Source organism: Dicentrarchus labrax, unplaced genomic scaffold (assembly GCF_905237075.1).
Source record: "Dicentrarchus labrax unplaced genomic scaffold, dlabrax2021, whole genome shotgun sequence".
NCBI classification, from domain to species: domain Eukaryota; kingdom Metazoa; phylum Chordata; class Actinopteri; family Moronidae; genus Dicentrarchus; species Dicentrarchus labrax.
Window position 1 is genome coordinate 42,514 of NW_026137001.1, and position 22,540 is coordinate 65,053.

Consider the following 22,540-nt stretch of genomic DNA (forward strand, 5'->3'; position numbering starts at 1 on the left):
ACACACAAAACATGTTTATGAAGCGGAGCCTGCGAGCTGGTTCAGGCAGTCAACTCGAGCTGCGCTGATTACACACATGACATGCCCTGTTCCATAATCACCAAACAAGCGCTCCCCTCCAATCTGGCGGTCTATTTAAACTGCCCTGCTCTCCCTCTGCTCTGTCAATGCTGCTGTTGCCCTGCATCCGTATTGCTGCTGCTGCTCTGTAAGCTATTGCAGCCTGCTGCGTTGTAAGCCCCACCACCACCCCAGCATCCACCTGTAGGCTCTGACTGGGGATTAAGGTATTTGCGCATCACTCCCCAATATCTCTATGTAAACATATCTGCGGGGAGTGATGAGGTCGGAGCCTAGATGCCAAAATCTAAATATGCTATACTGCTGTAATAAACATTTCAAACGTGAGTTGGCTGAAATATTATTATTTAGGTTTACAAACATTCAGAGACTTGATCCTGATGGTATTAACAAAAAACCATCGCTGGCATTTAGACATCACAAGAGTTCTACCTACCTTGTAGACATCATGAGTCGCAATGATGGCATCAAACATAGTGTAGAGGTCATTCAGCAGGTCGACAACCTGCACACACACGCACACACACACACACACACAAACACACACATCCAGGTTGATGTAAACAGTGAAGGATACTGGGTATCAGTAGATGTTTCAATAGTTTGTACCTCAATGGGTTCACTGAGAGCTGAAATGGTCGTAAATCCAACGATATCACTGAAGTAAAGTGTGCAGTCTGAATAATGTTCAGGTTGGACTGGTTTACCTTTCTTCAGAGACTGAGCCACAGACCTGAAAAAGACACACACACACACAAACACACACTTATGACAAGACATACTTTTTAAGAGAGTAAAGAATATCATAGATATACATCCATCCAGTCTTTCACTACTATCACTGCATTGTTTCTTCAGATCAGGATGAGAGTAAACCAGAAACAGAAGAAAATGTCTCCTGTCTGACTGAACAGGTGAAATGATGTGTTGTGTTGTCAGGTGGGAATGGAAGTTTTTGGTAATGAAACTGGAGTTCTGCTGCTCTGTGTTTGATGAAAACAGCTGCAGGTCCAGGTGAGGTTCTGCTGGTGTCACTGCTGTACCAAACCTGTACTTAATTATTTCAGTCTGAAGTGAGTCTTACTTTGGTAGGAGCTGTCCGATCAGCTTATCGGTCTTGTTTCTCTCAACCTCCAGTTCATCCGTTCGCTCTCTGATCAGATCCTCCAGGTTTGAACTGTACTGTTCCAACATCCGCAACATGGAGTCGATGATGTTCGCCCTCTTCCCTCTGTTAATGCCCCGAAACTGCAAACACAAAACACTGACATCTGTTCTCGGGAAAAATCTGAAAGAAGTGTTTTTTCTTTGCTCTTAAAACCGGAATAAATGGAAAGTGGGTATCTTATGTGAACTGTTACAAACAAACCATTCTCCACACAAGCCAGCAGGTGGCAGCGCTGCAGCACCACTCACCTGTTTGAAAATGTCATCGAAGCTCGGCCTCTTACTCGGATCTTCATTCCAACCGTCATTCATCAGACTGAGACACTCAGCAGGAGCTTCATCCACCGAAACCAGTGGTCTGCAGACAGGAGGAGGCTGCTTCAGACGCTCCACAATCTCTAAGAGACAGACAGGAACACAGAAAGCTGGTCAGACAGACAGGAACACAGACAGGTGGTCTGCAGAGAGGAGGAGGCTGTTTCAGACGCTCCACGATCTCTGGGAGACAGATAGGGACACAGACAGCTAGTCAGACAGACACAGAGGAACACAGTCAGACAGACAGGTGGTCAGACAGACACAGAGGAACACAGACAGGAAGTCAGACAGACAGACCGTGGGCAGGCATGTCCATCATGGCGTATGGCAGCGATCGTGAGATCACTTCCTGTATGATGATGGAGAAACTGAAGACGTCTCCAGCAAACGAGCCTCCTCGAACCGGATTCCTCAAAAGCTCAGGAGCTGTCCACAGCAGCTCTGACAGACAGACAGGTATGATAGACAGACAGACAGATATGACAAGCCATTAGGAAAAACTTCCTACAGCAGATGTCTATCTGACAGTGCTGTAGCTAAATTTAAGGAGGAGATTCCATCAGTGTTTATTTCAATGCCATGTCTGAATTTAACAGAGTCCTATAATAACTTTAGTCCCTCCGAAATTGATAATCTTGTTGATAGTGCTGCAGGCTCACTACGATCAACATTAGATTCTATCGCTCCTATAAAAAGGAAATTATTAAAACAAAGGAAACTAGCACCGTGGTACAACCATCAACTGTTATCAGTGGCTATCCAAGTTCAGGAACTTTAACTAATGTAAGCTTAGATGTATATTTAGACTGTTTTTCTGCTATCGATCTTCACCAGTTAACTTCAGTAATTTCTATATTGAAGCCATCGACCTGTCTATTGGACCCGATCCCAACTAGGCTGCTTAAAGAAGTCGTACCCTTTATTGGCACTTCTTTACTGGATATGATTAATCTTTCTTTATTATCAGGATATGTACCACAGTCCTTTAAAATAGCTGTAATTAAACCCCTTCTTAAAAAGCCCACTCTTGACCCAGGGATTCTAGCCAACTATAGACCGATTTCTAACCTCCCCTTCCTCTCTAAGATTCTGGAGAAAGTAGTCGCCAAAGAGTTGTGTGACTTTTTACATAACAATAGTTTATTTGAGGTTTTTCAGTCAGGATTTAGAGTTCATCATAGCACAGAGACAGCTCTGGTTAAAGTTAATAATGACCTTTTGATTCCTTCAGACAATGGACTTGTCTCTGTACTTGTATTATTAGATCTTAGTGCTACATTTGACACCATTGACCATAGTATTCTTTTACATAGACTTGAGCAAAAAATTGGCATTAAAGGAACCGCACTAAGCTGGTTTAAGTCATATTTATCAGATCACTCGCAGTTTGTACATGTTAATGATGAATCTTCAATAAATAGTCATGGAGTTCCACAAGGTTCTGTACTTGGACCAATACTATTTACTTTATATATGCTCCCTTTATGCAACATTATTAGGAATCACTCCATTAACTTTCACTGTTATGCAGATGATACGCAGTTATATCTATCAATCAAGCCCGAAGAAATTAATCAATTATCTAAATTACAAACATGTCTTAAGGACATAAAATCCTGGATGAGCTGCAATTTTCTGATGTTAAACTCAGAAAAAAACGAAATTCTTGTCCTTGGCCCCAAAAACCTTAGAGACTCACTGTCTAAAGATATAGTTACTCTAGATGGCATTAACTTGGCCTCTAGCACCACTGTCAGGAATCTTGGAGTTATTCAATTCAATTCAATTCAATTCAATTTTATTTGTATAGCGCCAATTCATAACAGAAGTTATCTCAGGACACTTTTCAAATAGAGCAGGTCTAGACCGAACTCTTTAACATTAATTACAGAGACCCAACAGTACCACCATGAGCAAGCACTTGGCGACAAGGGCAAGGAAAAACTGCCTGTTAAAAGGCAGAAACCTAGGACAGATCCTCCGGCTCTAGGTGGGTGGTCGTCTGTCTCGACCAGTTGGGGTGGAGAGAGAGAGAGAGAGAGAGAGAGAGAGAGAGAGAGAGAGAGAGCGACAGACAGACAGACAGACAGACAGGTGCACAGCAACAACAGTATTGGCAATGGCAGTCAAGCAGGACCATGGCAGGAGGCTCCACCAGGATCCATGAGAACCTGCGAGACGAGAAAGCACAAGAACTCCGGGGAAGAAGTGGAGTTAGTAACATGCATTAAAGGGACATGAATGAGTGCAGAAAGAGAGAGGAAGAGAGTAGCTCAGTGCACCATGGGAAATCCCCCGATAGTCTAGGCCTATAGCAGCATAACTAAGGGATGGTTCAGGACTCACCTGATCCAGCCCTAACTATAAGCTTTATCAAAGAGGAATGTCTTAAGCCTACTCTTGAAAGTGGTGAGGGTGTCTGCCTCCCGAACCACAACTGGAAGCCGGTTCCACAGGAGAGGAGCTTGGTAACTGAAGGCTCTGGCTCCTGTTCTACTTTTAGAGACTATAGGAACCACAAGTAGCCCAGCATTCAGAGAACGTAGTGTTCTAGTGGGGTAATAGGGTACTATGAGCTCTTTAAGATATGAAGGGGCCTGACCATGAAGAGCTTTATAGGTGAGGAGGAGTATTTTAAATTCAATTCTACATTTTATAGGGAGCCAATGCAGAGTAGCTAGTACAGGAGAGATGTGATCTCTTTTCTAGTTCCTGTCAGTACTCGTGCTGCAGCGTTCTGAATTAATTGGAGCGTTTTAATGGACTTATTGGGGCAACCTGATAATAAAGAGTTGCAGTAATCCAGCCTTGAAGTAACAAATGCATGGATTAGTTTTTCTGCATCTGTCTGTGATAGTATGTGTCTAATTTTTCTAATATTACGTAATGAAAGAAGGCAGTCCTAGAGGTCTGCTTTATGTGGGAGTTAAATGACAAATCCTGATCAAAGATAACTCCAAGATTCCTGACAGTGGTGCTAGAGGCCAAGTTAATGCCATCTAGAGTGACTATATCTTTAGACAATGAGTCTCTAAGGTTTTTGGGGCCAAGAACAAGAATTTCGGTTTTTTCTGAGTTTAACATCAGAAAATTGCAGGTCATCCAGGATTTTATGTCCTTAAGACATGTTTGTAATTTAGATAATTGATTAATTTCATTGGGTTTGATTGATAGATATAACTGCGTATCATCTGCATAACAGTGAAAGTTAATGGAGTGATTCCTAATAATGTTGCCTAAAGGGAGCATATATAAAGTAAATAGTATTGGTCCAAGTACAGAACCTTGTGGAACTCCATGACTAACTTTAGTATTTATGGAGGATTCATCGTTAACATGTACAAACTGAGTACGATCTGATAAGTATGACTTAAACCAGGTTAGGGCAGTTCCTTTAATGCCAATTTGATGCTCAAGTCTCTGTAAAGAATATCATGGTCAATGGTGTCAAATGCAGCACTAAGATCTAATAATACAAGTACAGAGACAAGTCCATTGTCAGAAGCAGTCAGAAGGTCATTATTAACTTTAACCAGAGCTGTCTCTGTGCTATGATGAACTCTAAATCCTGACTGAAAATCCTCAAATAAACTATTGTTATGTAGAAAGTCACACAACTCTTTGGCGACTACTTTCTCCAGAATCTTAGAGAGGAACGGGGGTTAGAAATCGGTCTATAGTTGGCTAAAACCCCTGGGTCAGAGTAGACTTTTTAAGAAGGGGTTTAATTACAGCTACTTTAAAGGACTGTGGTACATATCCTGATAATAAGAAAGATTAATCATATCCAGTAAAGAAGTGCCAATTAAGGGAACATCTTTAGGGTTAGGTTAGTTATCTTTGATCAGGATTTGTCATTTAACTCCCACATAAAGCAGACCTCTAGGACCGCCTTCTTTCATTTACATAATATTACAAAAATTAGACACATACTATCACAGACAGATGCAGAAAAACTAATCCATGCATTTGTTACTTCAAGGCTGGATTACTGCAACTCTTTATTATCAGGTTGCCCCAATAAGTCCATTAAAACGCTCCAATTAATTCAGAATGCTGCAGCAAGAGTACTGACAGGAACTAGAAAAAGAGATCACATCTCTCCTGTACTAGCTACTCTGCATTGGCTCCCTGTAAAATGTAGAATTGAATTTAAAATCCTCCTCCTCACCTATAAAGCTCTTCATGGTCAGGCCCCTTCATATCTTAAAGAGCTCATAGTACCCTATTACCCCACTAGAACACTACGTTCTCTGAATGCTGGGCTACTTGTGGTTCCTATAGTCTCTAAAAGTAGAACAGGAGCCAGAGCCTTCAGTTACCAAGCTCCTCTCCTGTGGAACCAGCTTCCAGTTGTGGTTCGGGAGGCAGACACAATCACCACATTCAAGAGTAGGCTTAAGACATTCCTCTTTGATAAAGCTTATAGTTAGGGCTGGATCAGGTGAGTCCTGAACCATCCCTTAGTTATGCTGCTATAGGCCTAGACTATCGGGGGATTTCCCATGGTGCACTGAGCCCCTCCCTTCCTCTCTCTTTATGCACTCATTCATGTCCCATTATTGCATGTTACTAACTTCACTTCTTCCCCGGAGTTCTTGTGCTTTCTCGTCTCGCAGGTTCTTATCGATCCTGGTGGAGCCTCCTGCCATGGTCCTGCTAGATTGCCTTTACCAATACTGTTGTTGCTGTGCGTCTGTCTGTCTGTCTCTCTGTGTTTCTCTCTCTCTCTCTCTCATCCCAACTGGTCGAGACAGACGACCACCCACCTAGAGCTGAAGGATCTGTCCTAGGTTTCTGCCTTTTAACAGGCAGTTTTTCCTTGCCCTTGTCGCCAAGTGCTTGCTCATGGTGGTACTGTTGGGTCTCTGTAAATAATGTTATAAAGAGTTCGGTCTAGACTTGCTCTATTTGAAAAGTGTCCTGATATAACTTCTGTTATGAATTGGCGCTATACAAATAAAATTGAATTGAATTGAATTGATATAATATTTTTTGTCCACTTCAGCAGCAGAAACAAATGTTCAGCTTCCTGTTTCAGTTTTTACCTTGAGGGTCTTCAGGAAGGCTGAGGCTCTGAGAGTGAAGGATCATGGGAAGTCCATAGTCTGTTATTTTGAGAACGAAGCGTCCATCCACTAAACAGTTTGTGGACTTGAGCCGACCATGACTCAGCCCTCGTAGATGGAGGTACTTCATCCCCTGAAACACACAGAAAGCTTTAAATAAAGGTTTCATTTAGAATACAAAAAAAGTCTTTCTCCTCTTTCTAGGCGGGATGGTAGATGAACGCTTGAAGGAACAGTTGTAATATTATCCCAGTACTAGTAGTAGTATCTCACTACTAGTAGTAGTATCTCACTACTAGTAGTATTATCTCAGTACTAGTAGTATTATCCCAGTACTAGTAGTAGTATCTCAGTACTAGTTGTAGTATCCCAGTACTAGTACCCACTAGAACACTACGTTCTCTGAATGCTGGGCTACTTGTGGTTCCTATAGTCTCAAAAAGTAGAACAGGAGCCAGAGCCCTCAGTTACCAAGCTCCTCTCCTGTGGAACCAGCTTTCAGTTGTGGTTCAGGAGGCAGACACCCTCACCACATTCAATAGTAGGCTTAAGACATTCCTCTTTGATAAAGCTTATAGTTAGGGCTGGATCAGGTGAGTCCTGAACCATCCCTTAGTTATGCTGCTATAGGCCTAGACTATCGGGGGATTTCCCATGATACACTGAGCTCCTCTCTTCCTTTCTCTCTTTCTGCACTCATTCATGTCCCATTAATGCATGTGACTAACTTCACTTCTTCCCCGGAGTTCTTGTGCTTTCTCGTCTTGTAGGTTCTCATGGATCCTGGTGGAGCCTCCTGCCATGGTCCTGCTTGACTACAATTGCCAATATCACTGATATTAGTGTTATTATTATTATAAGTATTATTATAGCTACGGTTACTGTTGTTGCTGTTGTCACTGCTCATTGTCCCCCATCGTTGCTGTTGTCATGTTCATCATCAGTCACTACTATTAGTGTAGTTGTTGCTACTGTTGTTGCTGTGCGTCTGTCTGTCTGTCTGTCTCTCTCTCTTTCTCTCTCTGTCTCTCTCTCTCTTTCACCCCGACTGGTCAAGACAGACGACCACCCACCTAGAGCAGAAGGATCTGTCCTAGGTTTCTGCCTTTTAACAGGCAGTTTTTCCTTGCCCTTGTCGCCAAGTGCTTGCTCGTGGTGGTACTGTTGGGTCTCTGTAAATAATGTTATAAGGAGTTCGGTCTACACCTGCTCTATTTGGAAAGTGTCCTGAGATAACTTCTGTTATGAATTGGCGCTATACAAATAAAATTGAATTGAATTAGTAGTAGTATTCCAGTACTAATAATATTATCTCAGTACTAGTAGTATTATCTCAGTACTAGTAGTAGTATCCCAGTACTAGTAGTATTATTTCAGTAGTAGTAGTAGTATCTCAGTACTAGTAGTAATAATAATAGTAACAGTAGTGGTAGTAATATGGTGCTATCCGTTTGTCTTGTAAATCCCCCGCCTGAGTTGCTCTGACGCGAGAACGTAACGTAATTGCCTGGCTTGTACCACTTATAGCATTCCATTTGTCTTTGGGCATTACGAGTCGAAAAGAACATGGACGCCACCAGTGCAGCAGCTGTGTTGTTATTGCTTGTGGCTCATCTAAACAAGCTCAATGTGAAATAATAATGTTTTTCTACAGAAACACTAACATTTCAAGTAATTCCGTTATTGCAAGTCTTACATTTCAATAATATTTTGCCATTTTCGCCTATTTAAATTTCAACAAGTGCACGGTAACAAGCCCGTTTGTCTCGAGCCACCAGGGGCAGTGGCAGGCTAGTGTTATTATTAGCTACATTAGCCTATTTAGCAAACCAGCTAGAAAACAAAACTTTACATTGTATTGCACGCACAGCAACACCGTGCAATGCATAAATTGGTGACCGGACTAAAGCAGCAATGTAAGCAAGTGTGTATGAGCATTTAAAATCGACATTAAAATGACCAACGTAGTACAAATACAAAGAAAATACATCTCAACACCATGAAATATGGGCGCAGGGCACCCGGATAGCTCAGTGGGTAGAGCTGGCGACCCATGTACCAAGGCTGAGTCCTTGTTGCAGTGGCCCAGGGTTCGAATCCGACCTGTGACCCTTTGATGCGTGTCATCCCCTCTCTCTCTGCCCCCCTTTCCTGTCTGTTTTCAGCTGACACTACAATAAAGGCCATAAAAGCCCCAAAAATATACTTTAAAAAAAATATATATATATGGGCGTAGCCATCTTTGTTTTGCGAGTCGTACATTCACCCTCATTTAGCTTGGTGTACCCTGAGGAGCCCCGAGTGTGACGGCTGATATTACGACCAAAAGGGGGTGTGTCTCGGTGAAATGTCGCGAGATAGCTGCGAGATTTACACTTTCCAACTCGGGCGGGGGATTTACGAGACAAATGGATAACACCAATAGTAGTAGTAGTGGTAGTAGTAGCAGTAGTAGTATTAATAGTATGAGTAATAGTAGTAATAGTAATAGTAGTAATAGTACTACCCGCTCCCATTCTCACCACCTTCTACAGAAGAACTATAGAGAGCATCCTGACCAACTGCATCTCAGTCTGGTCGGCGGCCTGTAGTGCCTCTGACTGGAAAAGCCTACAGAGGGTGGTGAGGACAGCGGAGAAATCATTGGGACTTCACTTCCTCCCCTCCAGGACATTGCAAAGAAACGCTGTTTGACCAGGGCTCAAAACATCACCAGTGACCCCTCCCACCCCCACCATGGACTGTTGTCACTGCTGGCCTCTGGAAGGAGGTTCCGCAGCCTGCGGAGCAGAACAGCCAGACTTAACAATAGCTTCTTTCGACATGCCATAAGACTGCTGAACACTGTATAACCATTCCCCCTTCTCTCCCCGTCCTCAACCATACACCTACAAAGGACTAAGCTATCTTATATTTATCTTATTATTAACTTTATATTGCGTTATTTTAATCTTCTTCGTCTTTTATACAAAAGATATATTTATCGTATTTTTCTTATTTGTATTATATACAAAAGTTCTAAAACTGTGCAATATATATTATCTACGGGTTTCTCTTCTCTTTTTTTAATATTAAAAAGTTTAATATTTGGATATCTATTTTTTGACTGTACATACTGCCTCTCCTCTATTCCTGTTGTGCTATGTGCCATTGTAACGAAATTTCACTTTTGATGCAAATCTAAATGACAAAGAAAGTCTAAGTCTAAGTAGTGGTAGTAATAGTAGTAAAAGTAGTAATAGTAATAATAGTAATAGTAGTGGTAGTAATAGTAATAGTAATAATAGTAGTAATAGTAGTAATAATAATAGTTGTAGGCCTAATAGTAATAATAGTAATAATAGTAGTAATAGTAATTCAATTCAATTCAATTCAATTTTATTTGTATAGTGCCAATTCATAACAGAAGTTATCTCAGGACACTTTTCAAACAGAGCAGGTCTAGACCGAACTCTTTAAAACATTAATTACAGAGACCCAACAGTACCACCATGAGCAAGCACTTGGCGACAAGGGCAAGGAAAAACTGCCTGTTAAAAGGCAGAAACCTAGGACAGATCCTTTGGCTCTAGGTGGGTGGTTGTCTGTCTCGACCAGTTGGGGTGAGAGAGAGAGAGAGAGAGAGAGAGAGAGGCAGAGCGAGAGAGAGTGAGTGAGAGAGAGAGGCAGAGAGAGAGAGAGCGAGAGACAGACAGACAGACAGACAGGTGCACAGCAACAACAGTACTGGCAATGGCAATCTGGCAGGACCATGGCAGGAGGCTCCACCAGGATCATAGTAATAGTAATAGTAATAATAGTAATAGTAATAGTAATAATAGTAATAGTAGTATTAGTAGTAATAGTAGTGGTAGTATCAGGAGTATAAACCTTGATCAGGTCCATGAGCAGGGAGGACTTGAACATCCAGTCCAGTCTCACATTGCTGTCGGCCAGCAGGTCGGCCAGACTTCCTCGAGGACAGTGTTCCACCACCAGAGCAAAGATCCCCGAGTCCAGAAACAGACCCAAGTACAGGTTCAGATTCTCATGTCGCATCTCCCTCAACTGGACAGAAGACATAGAAAATATATTATTAAAATGTATTCAGTTTAATTTCTATATATTATTCAATTTAATGTATATATATTTAATTACATTTCTATATATTAATCAGTTCTATTGTCAATATGTGAACTTAATCTAATGTCCATATATGATTTAATGTAAACATGAAAAACATGGGCGCCTGGTTAGCTCAGTCGGTAGAGCTGGTGACCCATGTATGGAGTTGCTGCAGAGGCCTGGGTTCGTATCCGACCTGTGGCCCTTTGCTACGTGTCATCCCCTCTCTCTCTGCCCCCTTTCCTGTCTATCTTCGGCTGTCAGTATCTAATAAAGGCAATAAAAGGCAAAAAAACCCAACATTGCATCCATCCAGCTTCCATTCGTCGTACCTGGCTGAACAGACTCTGGGTTTTTTGATTGATGGCTGTTATTGTCTTTCCAACATGTATCTTCTTCAGCCAAACCCAGTCGCCCTGGTAACAACACAACCAATCAAAGTACAGAGTCAGTAAGTCAGACAGACAGGTACAGGTAAACAGACAGGTATAGGTAAACAGAGAGGTACAGGTACACAGACAGGTACAGGTAAACAGACAGGTATAGGTACAGGTAAACAGACAGGTACAGGTGTACCTCCAGTATTCCAATGTTGGAGCTTTCAGGTGTTGTCAGGATGTAACTTCGAGCAATCGAGCGGATTGGAGTTTTAATTTCCAGAAGACTTCTCATGATTGACTCGTCATTCAGTTTCTATAGAAACAACAACAGAATGAACCAGAATATCAACAAACAACAACAGAAACACATAAGCAGTTCCACCCTAACCCTGGTAGAGGAATGAAAAATAAAGCCTCCACATCCGACTACACTAATGTTCTTGGTGCTCAGGCTACTAAACATAATCAATGAGTAAAACCCACATTGGATATTACATTAAACTCATTTCAAAGCAACGTCCTTATAAACAGTGCTGGTCCTGGATCCTGTTTCCCCTCTGGGATTGTGTTGAAGCCCTTCTCTTCCCAAATTAGATGGCATTTGTAACTTTGTGCTGTATATAAAACTTGACTTCAGTACTAGTATCAGTACAAGCAGTACTGTTAATGGGTAAATTGTTTCTGACCTTCCTGCTGACTTGAGTGTCGATGAAGACAATATCGTCCAGAGTCAGGATGAGTTTGGTGATAGTCGCTGCTCTCTTGTACTTCCTGTAGACACAGATCATTATTATTAGTGCTCAAGGACACTTCAACATGCAGCAGGAGGAGCCGGGAATCAAACCACCAACCTTTTGTTCACATTCCTCGAGGCACAGGCCGAGGAGGTGGAGTGGCAGCCATATATGATTCGAGCGTTTTAATGGACCCTAAACCTAAACTAAATTATAATTCATTTGAAAGCCTTGTTCTTAGTCTTTCTCACCCAAACTGGAAAACACTGCAGCCAGTTCTATTTGTTATAGTGTACCGCGCTCCTGGACCGTACTCTGATTTTATATCTGAATTCTCAGAGTTTTTATCAAGTTTAGTCCTTAAATCAGATAAACTAATTATTGTAGGTGATTTTAATATTCATGTGGATGTTGACAATGACTGCCTTAGTAATGCATTTATATCATTAATAGACTCAATTGGCTTCTGTCAGAGTGTAAATAAACCAACTCATTGTTTTAATCACACTCTTGACCTTGTTTTATCATATGGCATTGAGATTGAACATTTAATCCCACATAATCCTTTTCTATCTGACCATTATTTAATAACTTTTGAATTCATACTATTAGATTATAAGCCATTAGGCAAAACTTCCTACAGCAGATGTCTATCTGACAGTGCTGTAGCTAAATTTAAGGAGGAGATTCCTTCAGTGTTTAATTCAATGCCATGTCTGAATTTAACAGAGTCCTATAACGACTTTAGTCCCTCTGAAATTGATAATCTTGTCGATAGTGCTACAGGCTCACTACGATCAACATTAGACTCTATCGCTCCTATAAAAAGGAAATTATTAAAACATAGGAGACTAGCACCTTGGTATAACCAGCAAACCCGCCAGTTAAAACAAATAGCTAGGAAATCTGAAAGGAAATGGCGCTCTTCCAAATGATCAGAATATCGCTCAAATTGGCAAGATAATCTTAAAATTTATAGAAAGGCCCTCCGTAATGCCAGAGGAGCCTATTACTCAGCACTAATAGAAGAAAATAAGAATAACCCTAGGTACCTCTTCAGCACTGTAGCCAGGCTGACAGAGAGTCACAGCTCTATTGAGCCACATATCCCCATAAACTTAAGTAGCAATGACTTCATGAGCTTCTTCTATAATAAAATTATTACTATTAGAGAAAAAATTAATCACCAACTGCCATCAACAGTTATCAGTGGCTCTCCAAGTTCAGGGACTTCTGTCAATGTAAATTTAGATATATATTTAGACTGTTTTTCTGCTATCGACCTTCATCAGTTAACTTCAATCATTTCTTCATCAAAGCCATCAACCTGTCTATTAGACCCGATCCCAACTAGGCTGCTTAAAGAAGTTGTTCCCTTAATTGGCACTTCTTTACTGGATATGATTAATCTTTCTTTATTATCAGGATATGTACCACAGTCCTTTAAAGTAGCTGTAATTAAACCCCTTCTTAAAAAGTCCACTCTTGACCCAGGGGTTTTAGCCAACTATAGACCGATCTCTAACCTCCCCTTCCTCTCTAAGATTCTGGAGAAAGTAGTCGCCAAAGAGTTGTGTGACTTTCTACATAACAATAGTTTATTTGAGGATTTTCAGTCAGGATTTAGAGTTCATCATAGCACAGAGACAGCTCTGGTTAAAGTTAATAATGACCTTCTGACTGCTTCTGACAATGGACTTGTCTCTGTACTTGTATTATTAGATCTTAGTGCTGCATTTGACACCATTGACCATAATATTCTTTTACAGAGACTTGAGCATCAAATTGGCATTAAAGGAACCGCACTAAGCTGGTTTAAGTCATATTTATCAGATTGTTCGCAGTTTGTACATGTTAACGATGAATCTTTAATAAATACTACAGTTAGTCATGGAGTTCCACAAGGTTCTGTACTTGGACCAATACTATTTACTTTATATATGCTCCCTTTAGGCAACATTATTAGGAATCACTCCATTAACTTTCACTGTTATGCAGATGATACGCAGTTATATCTATCAATCAAACCCAATGAAATTAATCAATTATCTAAATTACAAACATGTCTTACGGACATGAAATCCTGGATGACCTGCAATTTTCTGATGTTAAACTCAGAAAAAAACGAAATTCTTGTTCTTGGTACCAAAAACCTTAGAGACTCATTGTCTAAAGATATAGTCATTCTAGATGGCATTAACTTGGCCTCTAGCACCACTGTCAGGAATCTTGGAGTTATCTTTGATCAGGATTTGTCATTTAACTCCCACATAAAGCAGACCTCTAGGACCGCCTTCTTTCATTTACGTAATATTAGAAAAATTAGACACATCCTATCACAGACAGATGCAGAAAAACTAATCCATGCATTTGTTACTTCAAGGCTGGATTACTGCAACTCTTTATTATCAGGTTGCCCCAATAAGTCCATTAAAACGCTCCAATTAATTCAGAGCGCTGCAGCACGAGTACTGACAGGAACTAGAAAAAGAGATCACATCTCTCCTGTACTAGCTTCTCTGCATTGGCTCCCTGTAAAATGTAGAATTTAATTTAAAATCCTCCTCCTCACCTATAAAGCTCTTCATGGTCAGGCCCCTTCATATCTTAAAGAGCTCATAGTACCCTATTACCCCACTAGAACACTACGTTCTCTGAATGCTGGGCTACTTGTGGTTCCTATAGTCTCTAAAAGTAGAACAGGAGCCAGAGCCTTCAGTTACCAAGCTCCTCTCCTGTGGAACCAGCTTCCAGTTGTGGTTTGGGAGGCAGACACCATCACCACATTCAAGAGTAGGCTTAATACATTCCTCTTTGATAAAGCTTATAGTTAGGGGTGGATCAGGTGAGTCCTGAACCATCCCTTAGTTATGCTGCTATAGGCCTAGACTATCGGGGGATTTTCCATGGTGCACTGAGCTCCTCCCTTCCTCTCTCTTTATGCACTCATTCATGTCCCATTAATGCATGTTACTAACTCCACTTCTTCCCCGGAGTTCTTGTGCTTTCTCATCTCGCAGGTTCTCATGGATCCTGGTGGAGCCTCCTGCCATGGTCCTGCTTGACTGCCATTGCCAATACTGTTGTTGCTGTGCACCTGTCTGTCTGTCTGTCTCTCGCTCTCTCTCTCTCTGCCTCTCTCTCTCGCTCTCTCTCTCTTTCTCTCTCACCCCAACTGGTCGAGACAGACGACCACCCACCTAGAGCCGGAGGATCTGTCCTAGGTTTCTGCCTTTTAACAGGCAGTTTTTCCTTGCCCTTGTCTCCAAGGTCTTGCTCATGGTGGTACGGTTGGGTCTCTGTAATTAATGTTATAAAGAGTTCGGTATAGACCTGCTCTATTTGAAAAGTGTCCTGAGATAACTTCTGTTATGAATTGGCGCTATACAAATAAAATTGAATTGAATTGAAATTGAATTGAATTGAATTGAATTGGACGACCTGCTCTAGAGACACAGCTGCCCTGATCAGGTTACACTTCATTGATTAATAATGGAAATGTTTTGTGTTTGAGTGCAGACAGATTAACTGACTGATAAGAGTAAACAGAGCACAGGAAGTGTGTGTGTGTGTGTGTGTGTGTGTGTGTGATCACCTGATCCAGTAGAAAAAAGCTCCAATCAGAGCACAGAACAACAGGAAGACAAACAACATCGTCACTGTGCTCAAACCTGCAGATTAACACATAAAATAATAATCAGACAAAAGTAAAAACATGTTGAACATCTAACCCTGAAACTGGATCAGATCCAGTGAAAGTTAACTACACACTGTGACTACCTGGATTGTATCACCTGGACTGAAACACCAGTATACACCCCCAGAGACACCATTCACTGAGTTTTAGAGCAGAGCAGGAGAGTTCTAGTCTTTTTAGGAGCAAACTCAATAAGGATTAATAGTGCTCAAATAAACAGTGTATGGTTGTTTTTAATCATTTCATTTCATTTCAATCTGTACCGCCACAAACAGCCTTCCTCCGACCAAAAATTCACTCTGGACCTCTTTCCCCAAACACATCCGAGACTGTACCGATCCATCAACCTTCAAATCACTGATATATATATACATGTAGATTTATGGAAAAGAACATTTTGACTACTTCTGTTTTTGGTGAACTTTGGGACAGTGGAAATTAATATTTTATGTCATTTGGTGTAAGGGTGTACATTTTGATGTGTGTACATCTTTATGGCTGACTATCTTAAATGCTGAGAGGGAGACCTGACACCCCAAACTAAACTACGGAATTAGATAAACAAAGTCATACAGTTTACTCTTTATCAGGATGGTCTGAACACAGCTCAGATCTTCACTTAACGTGGACGTCCTGAACTTTCCCAGCAGAACCTGAACACCCCATCACAGATAAAGTTGACAGAATCTATGTTGAATAAAAAGTCCCACCCTCCCTGAAGGTCAGTGAACACACCCTCAGTGCAGGCCTCCTCTGGACTGAACCAACAGAAACTGGCAGTGGGGGGTTTTCCTCCGGGGAAGTTGAAGGAGTGACTCAGTGGCCTCAGACCTCCGAGCGTCCCATCAGTGTGTGCTGGAGCGAGCGAGTGTGTCGGCACAAGTCGGTCGCCATCGCTGTCCAACACCATGTACCTGGCCTGCAAGCCCCGCCCCTCTTTACCTCCGTACAACACCTGAGAAAGATAGAGGAGAGGAGCTGACATCATCGTGAGGAAGAAAATTCACATTCTCCAAACTTGTTAACAAACCCATTTGTGTCCCTTGATCTTCATATTCTAAATGTGTATTCTTGTTGTCTGCTCTCCCCTTGACCAAACCCCCACACCTACCTTTCCTGCCCTTTGTCTCCATCACATCTGATCACTACCTTTTGTTTTACTTCCCTCTGACTCTGATGTTAATCATGTAACATCTGGTGACTGCCTGATCAATGACTACCATTAATTGAATTGAATTGAATTCAAAACAGAAGTTATCTCAGGACACTTTTCAAATAGAGCAGGTCGAGACCGAAGTCCTTATAACATTATTTACAGAGACCCAACAGTACCACCATGAGCAAGACCTTGGAGACAGCGGAAAGGAAAAACTGCCTTTTAAGAGGCAGAAACCTAGGACAGATCCTTCGGCTCTAGGTGGGTGGTCGTCTGCCTCGACCAGTTGGGGCGAGAGAGACTAGAGTAGTACTTTATACTGCAGTATTAGTACTGTTACTGTAGTGGAGTACTTTATACTGTGGTATTAGTACCGTTACTGTAGTGGAGTTCTTTTTACTGCGGTATTAGTACCGTTACTGTAATGGAGTACTTTATACTGTAATGGAGTACTTTATACTGCAGTATTAGTACTGTTACTGTAGTGGAGTACTTTATACTGTGGTATTAGTACTGTTACTGTAGTGGAGTACTTTATACTGTGGTATTAGTACTGTTACTGCAGTGGAGTACTTTTTACTGCGGTATTAGTACCGTTACTGTAGTGGAGTACTTTATACTGTGGTATTAGTACTGTTACTGCAGTGGAGTACTTTATACTGCGGTATTAGTACTGTTACTGTAGTGGAGTACTTTTTACTGAGGTATTAGTACCGTTACTGTAGTACTTTATACTGAGGTAAGTAAGTAACTAAGTACAACTCTATTTATATAAAACCTTTTTGACACAGAGATCCAAAGTGCTTTCCAAACAATAAATAAACAAACATAACAACACACAAAAACTCAAACATAGAAAGCAAGTAAAAACAAAGGAAGACAAAACAAGAGGGAAGGATAAATTAAGAGACATGACATGATGAGAAAATGAACAAGGAGATCTATAAAAAGGTCTGTAGAATTGGGTTTTGAGCAGCCGCTTAAAACTGTCCACAAATTGAATCTAAGTGAATGGAAGACTATTCCACAATGTTTGGGCTAAAACAGCAACTGGGCTAAAACTAAAGGTCACCTTTAGTTTTACCGTTAGAGCAGGGAATGGAAAAAAGGCAGAGATTTGAGGAGTGGAGTGGCCAAGGAGTGGAATGAGGAACAAGGAGATCTGCAATTTAACTGGGGGTCATGAAGTGCCTTATATGTAATCAGTAAGATCTTATAATTGATTCTAAATTTTACCGGAAGCCAATGAAGGGATGCAAGAACAGGAGTAATGTGGCACTGACGGCTGGTTCTGGTTGAAAGTCTGGTGGCTACATTTAGGACTAAGTGTAATCGGTTTAACGAAGCTTGACTGAGGCACGTGTAGAGGGAGTTACAGTAATCTAGATGGGATAAAATGAAGCTGTGAATTAATTGGTCAAGATCACTGGAGGACAGGAAACTTCAGATTTTTGCTATATTTCGTAGCTGCAGGAAACAGGACTGGACAAGTTTTGTGACATGAAGGTCAAATGTCATATACTGGTCGAAGATGATATCCAGATTCTATGCAGTGGGTTTGATAGTAGTGCGAAATAGTCCAATAAACTGATCAACCGCAGTGACAAAGTTTTCAGGGCCAAATAAAATGATTTCAGTTTTATCAATTCAATTCAATTCAATTCAATTTTATTTGTATAGCGCCAATTCATAACAGAAGTTATCTCCAGACACTAGAGCAGGTCTAGACTGAACTCTTTATAACATTATTTACAGAGACCCAACAGTACCACCATGAGCAAGCACTTGGCGAAAAGGGTAAGGATAAACTGCCTGTTAAAAGGCAGAAACCTAGGACAGATCCTTCGGCTCTAGGTGGGTGGTCGTGTGTCTCGACCAGTTGGGGTGAGAGACAGCAAGAGAGAGAGAGAGGCAGAGAGAGAGAGAGAGAGAGAGAGGCAGAGAGAGAGGTGCACAGCAACAACACTATTGGCAATGGCAGTCAAGCAGGACCATGGCAGGAGGCTCCACCAGGATCCATGAGAACCTGCGAAACGAGAAAGCACAAGAACTTTGGGGAAGAAGTGGAGTTAGTAACATGCATTAATGGGACATGAATGAGTGCAGAAAGAGAGAGGAAGAGAGTAGCTCAGTGCACCATGGGAAATCCCCCGATAGTCTAGGCCTATAGCAGCATAACTAAGGGATGGTTCAGGACTCACCTGATCCAGCCCTAATTATAAGCTTTATCAAAGAGGAATGTCTTAAGCCTACTCTTGAATGTGGTGAGGGTGTCTGCCTCCCGAACCACAACTGGAAGCTGGTTCCACAGGAGCTTGGTAACTGAAGGCTCTGGCTCCTGTTCTACTTTTAGAGACTATAGGAAACCACAAGTAGCCCAGCATTCAGAGAACGTAATGTTCTAGTGGGGTAATACGGTACTATGAGCTCTTTAAGATATGAAGGGGCCTGACCATGAAGAGCTTTATAGGTGAGGAGGAGGATTTTAAATTCAATTCTACATTTTATAGGGAGCCAATGCAGAGTAGCTAGTACAGGAGAGATGTGACCTCTTTTTCTAGTTCCTGTCAGTACTCGTGCTGCAGCGTTCTGAATTAATTGGAGCGTTTTAATGGACTTATTGGGGCAACCTGATAATAAAGAGTTGCAGTAATCCAGCCTTGAAGTAACAAATGCATGGATTAGTTTTTCTGCATCTGTCTGTGATAGTATGTGTCTAATTTTTCTAATATTACGTAAATGAAAGAAGGCGGTCCTAGAGGTCTGCTTTATGTGGGAGTTAAATGACAAATCCTGATCAAAGATAACTCCAAGATTCCTGACAGTGGTTCTAGAGGCCAAGTTAATGCCATCTAGAGTGACTATATCTTTAGACAATGAGTCTCTAAGGTTTTTGGGGCCAAGAACAAGAATTTCGTTTTTTCTGAGTTTAACATCAGAAAATTGCAGGTCATGCAGGATTTTATGTCCATAAGACATGTTTGTAATTTAGATAATTGATTAATTTCATTGGGTTTGATTGATAGATATAACTGCGTATCATCTGCATAACAGTGAAAGTTAATGGAGTGATTCCTAATAATGTTGCCTAAAGGGAGCATATATAAAGTAAATAGTATTGGTCCAAGTACAGAACCTTGTGGAACTCCATGACTAACTTTAGTATTTATGGAGGATTCATCGTTAACATGTACAAACTGAGAACGATCTGATAAGTATGACTTAAACCAGCTTAGGGCAGTTCCTTTAATGCCAATTTGATGCTCGAGTCTCTGTAAAAGAATATCATGGTCAATGGTGTCAAAAACAGCACTAAGATCTAATAATACAAGTACAGAGACAAGTCCATTGTCAGAAGCAGTCAGAAGGTCATTATTAACTTTAACCAGAGCTGTCTCTGTGCTATGATGAACTCTAAATCCTGACTGAAAATCCTCAAATAAACTATTGTAATGTAGAAAGTCACACAACTCTTTGGCGACTACTTTCTCCAGAATCTTAGAGAGGAAGGGGAGGTTAGAAATCGGTCTATAGTTGGCTAAAACCCCAGGGTCAAGAGTGGAATTTTTAAGAAGGGGTTTAATTACAGCTACTTTAAAGGACTGTGGTACATATCCTGATAATAAAAAAAGATTAATCATATCCAGTAAAGAAGTGCCAATTAAGGGAACAACTTCTTTAAGCAGCCTAGTTGGGATCGGGTCTAATAGACAGGTTGAGGGCTTCGATGTAGAAATTATTGAAGTTAACTGATGAAGATTAATAGCAGAAAAACAGTCTAAATATATATCTGAGTTTACATTAGTTAAAGTCCCTGAACTTGGAGAGCCACTGATAACTGTTGATGGCAGTTCGTGATTAATTTTTTCTCTAATAGTAATAATTTTATTATAGAAGAAGCTCATGAAGTCATTGCTACTTAAGTTTATGGGGATATGTGGCTCAATAGAGCTGTGACTCTCTGTCAGCCTGGCTACAGTGCTGAAGAGGAACCTAGGGTTGTTCTTATTTTCTTCTATTAGTGCTGAATAATAGGCTCCTCTGGCATTACGGAGGGCCTTTCTATAGGTTTTAAGATTATCTTGCCAAATTGAGCGATATTCTGATAATTTGGAAGAGCGCCATTTCCTTTCAGATTTCCTAGCTATTTGTTTTAACTGGCGGGTTTGGTGGTTATACCAAGGTGCTAGTCTCCTATGTTTTAATAATTTCCTTTTATAGGAGCGATAGAGTCTAATGTTGATCATAGTGAGCCTGTAGCACTATCGACAAGATTATCAATTTGGGAGGGACTAAAGTTGTTATAGGACTCTGTTAAATTCAGACATGGCATTGAATTAAACACTGAAGGAATCTCCTCCTTAAATTTAGCTACAGCACTGTCAGATAAACATCTGCTGTAGGAAGTTTTGCCTAATGGCTTATAATCTAATAATATGAATTCAAAAGTTATTAAATAATGGTCAGATAGGAAAGGATTATGTGGGAAGACTATTAAATGTTCAATCTCAATGCCATATGATAAAACAAGGTCAAGAGTGTGATTAAAACAATGAGTTGGTTTATTTACACTCTGACAGAAGCCAATTGAGTCTATTAATGATATAAATGCGTTACTAAGGCTGTCATTGTCAACATCCACATGAATATTAAAATCACCTACAATAATTACTTTATCTGATTTAAGGACTAAACTTGATAAAAACTCTGAAAATTCAGATATAAAATCAGAGTACGGTCCAGGAGCACGGTACACTATAACAAATAGAACTGGCTGCAGTGTTTTCCAGTTTGGGTGAGAAAGACTAAGAACAAGGCTTTCGAATGAATTATAATTTAGTTTAGGTTTAGGGTCCATTAAAACGCTCGAATCATATATGGCTGCCACTCCACCTCCTCGGCCTGTGCCTCGAGGAATGTGAGTATTAATATGACTGGGGGGTGGATTCATTTAGGCTAACATACTCCTCGTGGGACAACCAGGTCTCAGTAAGACAAAGTAAATCAATATCATAATCTGATATTAATTCGTTCACTAAAACAGCCTTAGGGGACAGAGACCTGATATTTAACAGCCCACATTTCATTCTCTTATTTTGTGCTACTGAGGAGCTGGTTTTAATTTTTATTAGATTTTTATGTTTAACTCCTCTTGTTTTTATTTCTTTAAATAATTTAGGTGGTCGGGGGACAGACACAGTCTCTATGGGGTTTTGGGTGGGTGACTGTTCTAAAGAAAGCGCAGAGAAGTGTGTAAGACAGCAGCTCTGCTTCCTGGTCCTAACTCTGGACTGTCAGGTTTTAGAGATAAACTTCGCCATATTTCTAGATAAGAGAGCCGCTCCATCCAAAGTGGGATGGATGCCGCTCCTAATCAGACCAGGTTTTCCCCAAAAGGCTTCCAGTTATCAATGAAGCCCACATCGTTTGCTGGACACCACCTCGACAGCCAGCGGTGGAATGACGACATGCGGCTATGTCATCACTGGTCACATTGGGCAGGGGTCAAGAGAAAACTACGGTGTCCGACATTGTCTTAGCATAATTACACACCGACTCCACATTAATCTTCGTGATCTCTTTTCCTAGTTCCTGTCAGTACTCATGCTGCAGCGTTCTGAATTAATTGGAGCGTTTTAATGGACTTATTGGGGCAACCTGATAATAAAGAGTTGCAGTAATTCAGCCTTGAAGTAACAAATGCATGGATTAGTTTTTCTGCATCTGTCTGTGATAGTATGTGTCTAATTTTTGTAATATCACGTAAATGAAAGAAGGCAGTCCTAGAGGTTTGATTTATTTGGGAGTTAAATGACAAATCCTGATCAAAGATA

General features: G+C 40.9%; 1 protein-coding gene across 1 annotated transcript in view; it reads right to left on the reverse strand.

The window, feature by feature from the left end:
* Positions 1–22,540, reverse strand: part of LOC127361315 (retinal guanylyl cyclase 2-like) — a 52,255-nt gene that overhangs the window by 2,373 nt on the left and 27,342 nt on the right. The window contains exons 8-19 of the mRNA XM_051395843.1: positions 16,286–16,505; positions 15,449–15,524; positions 11,806–11,890; positions 11,316–11,432; positions 11,072–11,155; positions 10,506–10,682; positions 6,615–6,768; positions 1,864–2,007; positions 1,498–1,646; positions 1,166–1,329; positions 691–814; positions 518–586 (exon numbers count right to left, since the gene is read on the reverse strand). Coding sequence (XP_051251803.1) covers positions 518–586; positions 691–814; positions 1,166–1,329; positions 1,498–1,646; positions 1,864–2,007; positions 6,615–6,768; positions 10,506–10,682; positions 11,072–11,155; positions 11,316–11,432; positions 11,806–11,890; positions 15,449–15,524; positions 16,286–16,505 — 1,563 coding nt within the window. The remainder of the gene's footprint in view (positions 1–517; positions 587–690; positions 815–1,165; positions 1,330–1,497; positions 1,647–1,863; positions 2,008–6,614; positions 6,769–10,505; positions 10,683–11,071; positions 11,156–11,315; positions 11,433–11,805; positions 11,891–15,448; positions 15,525–16,285; positions 16,506–22,540) is intronic.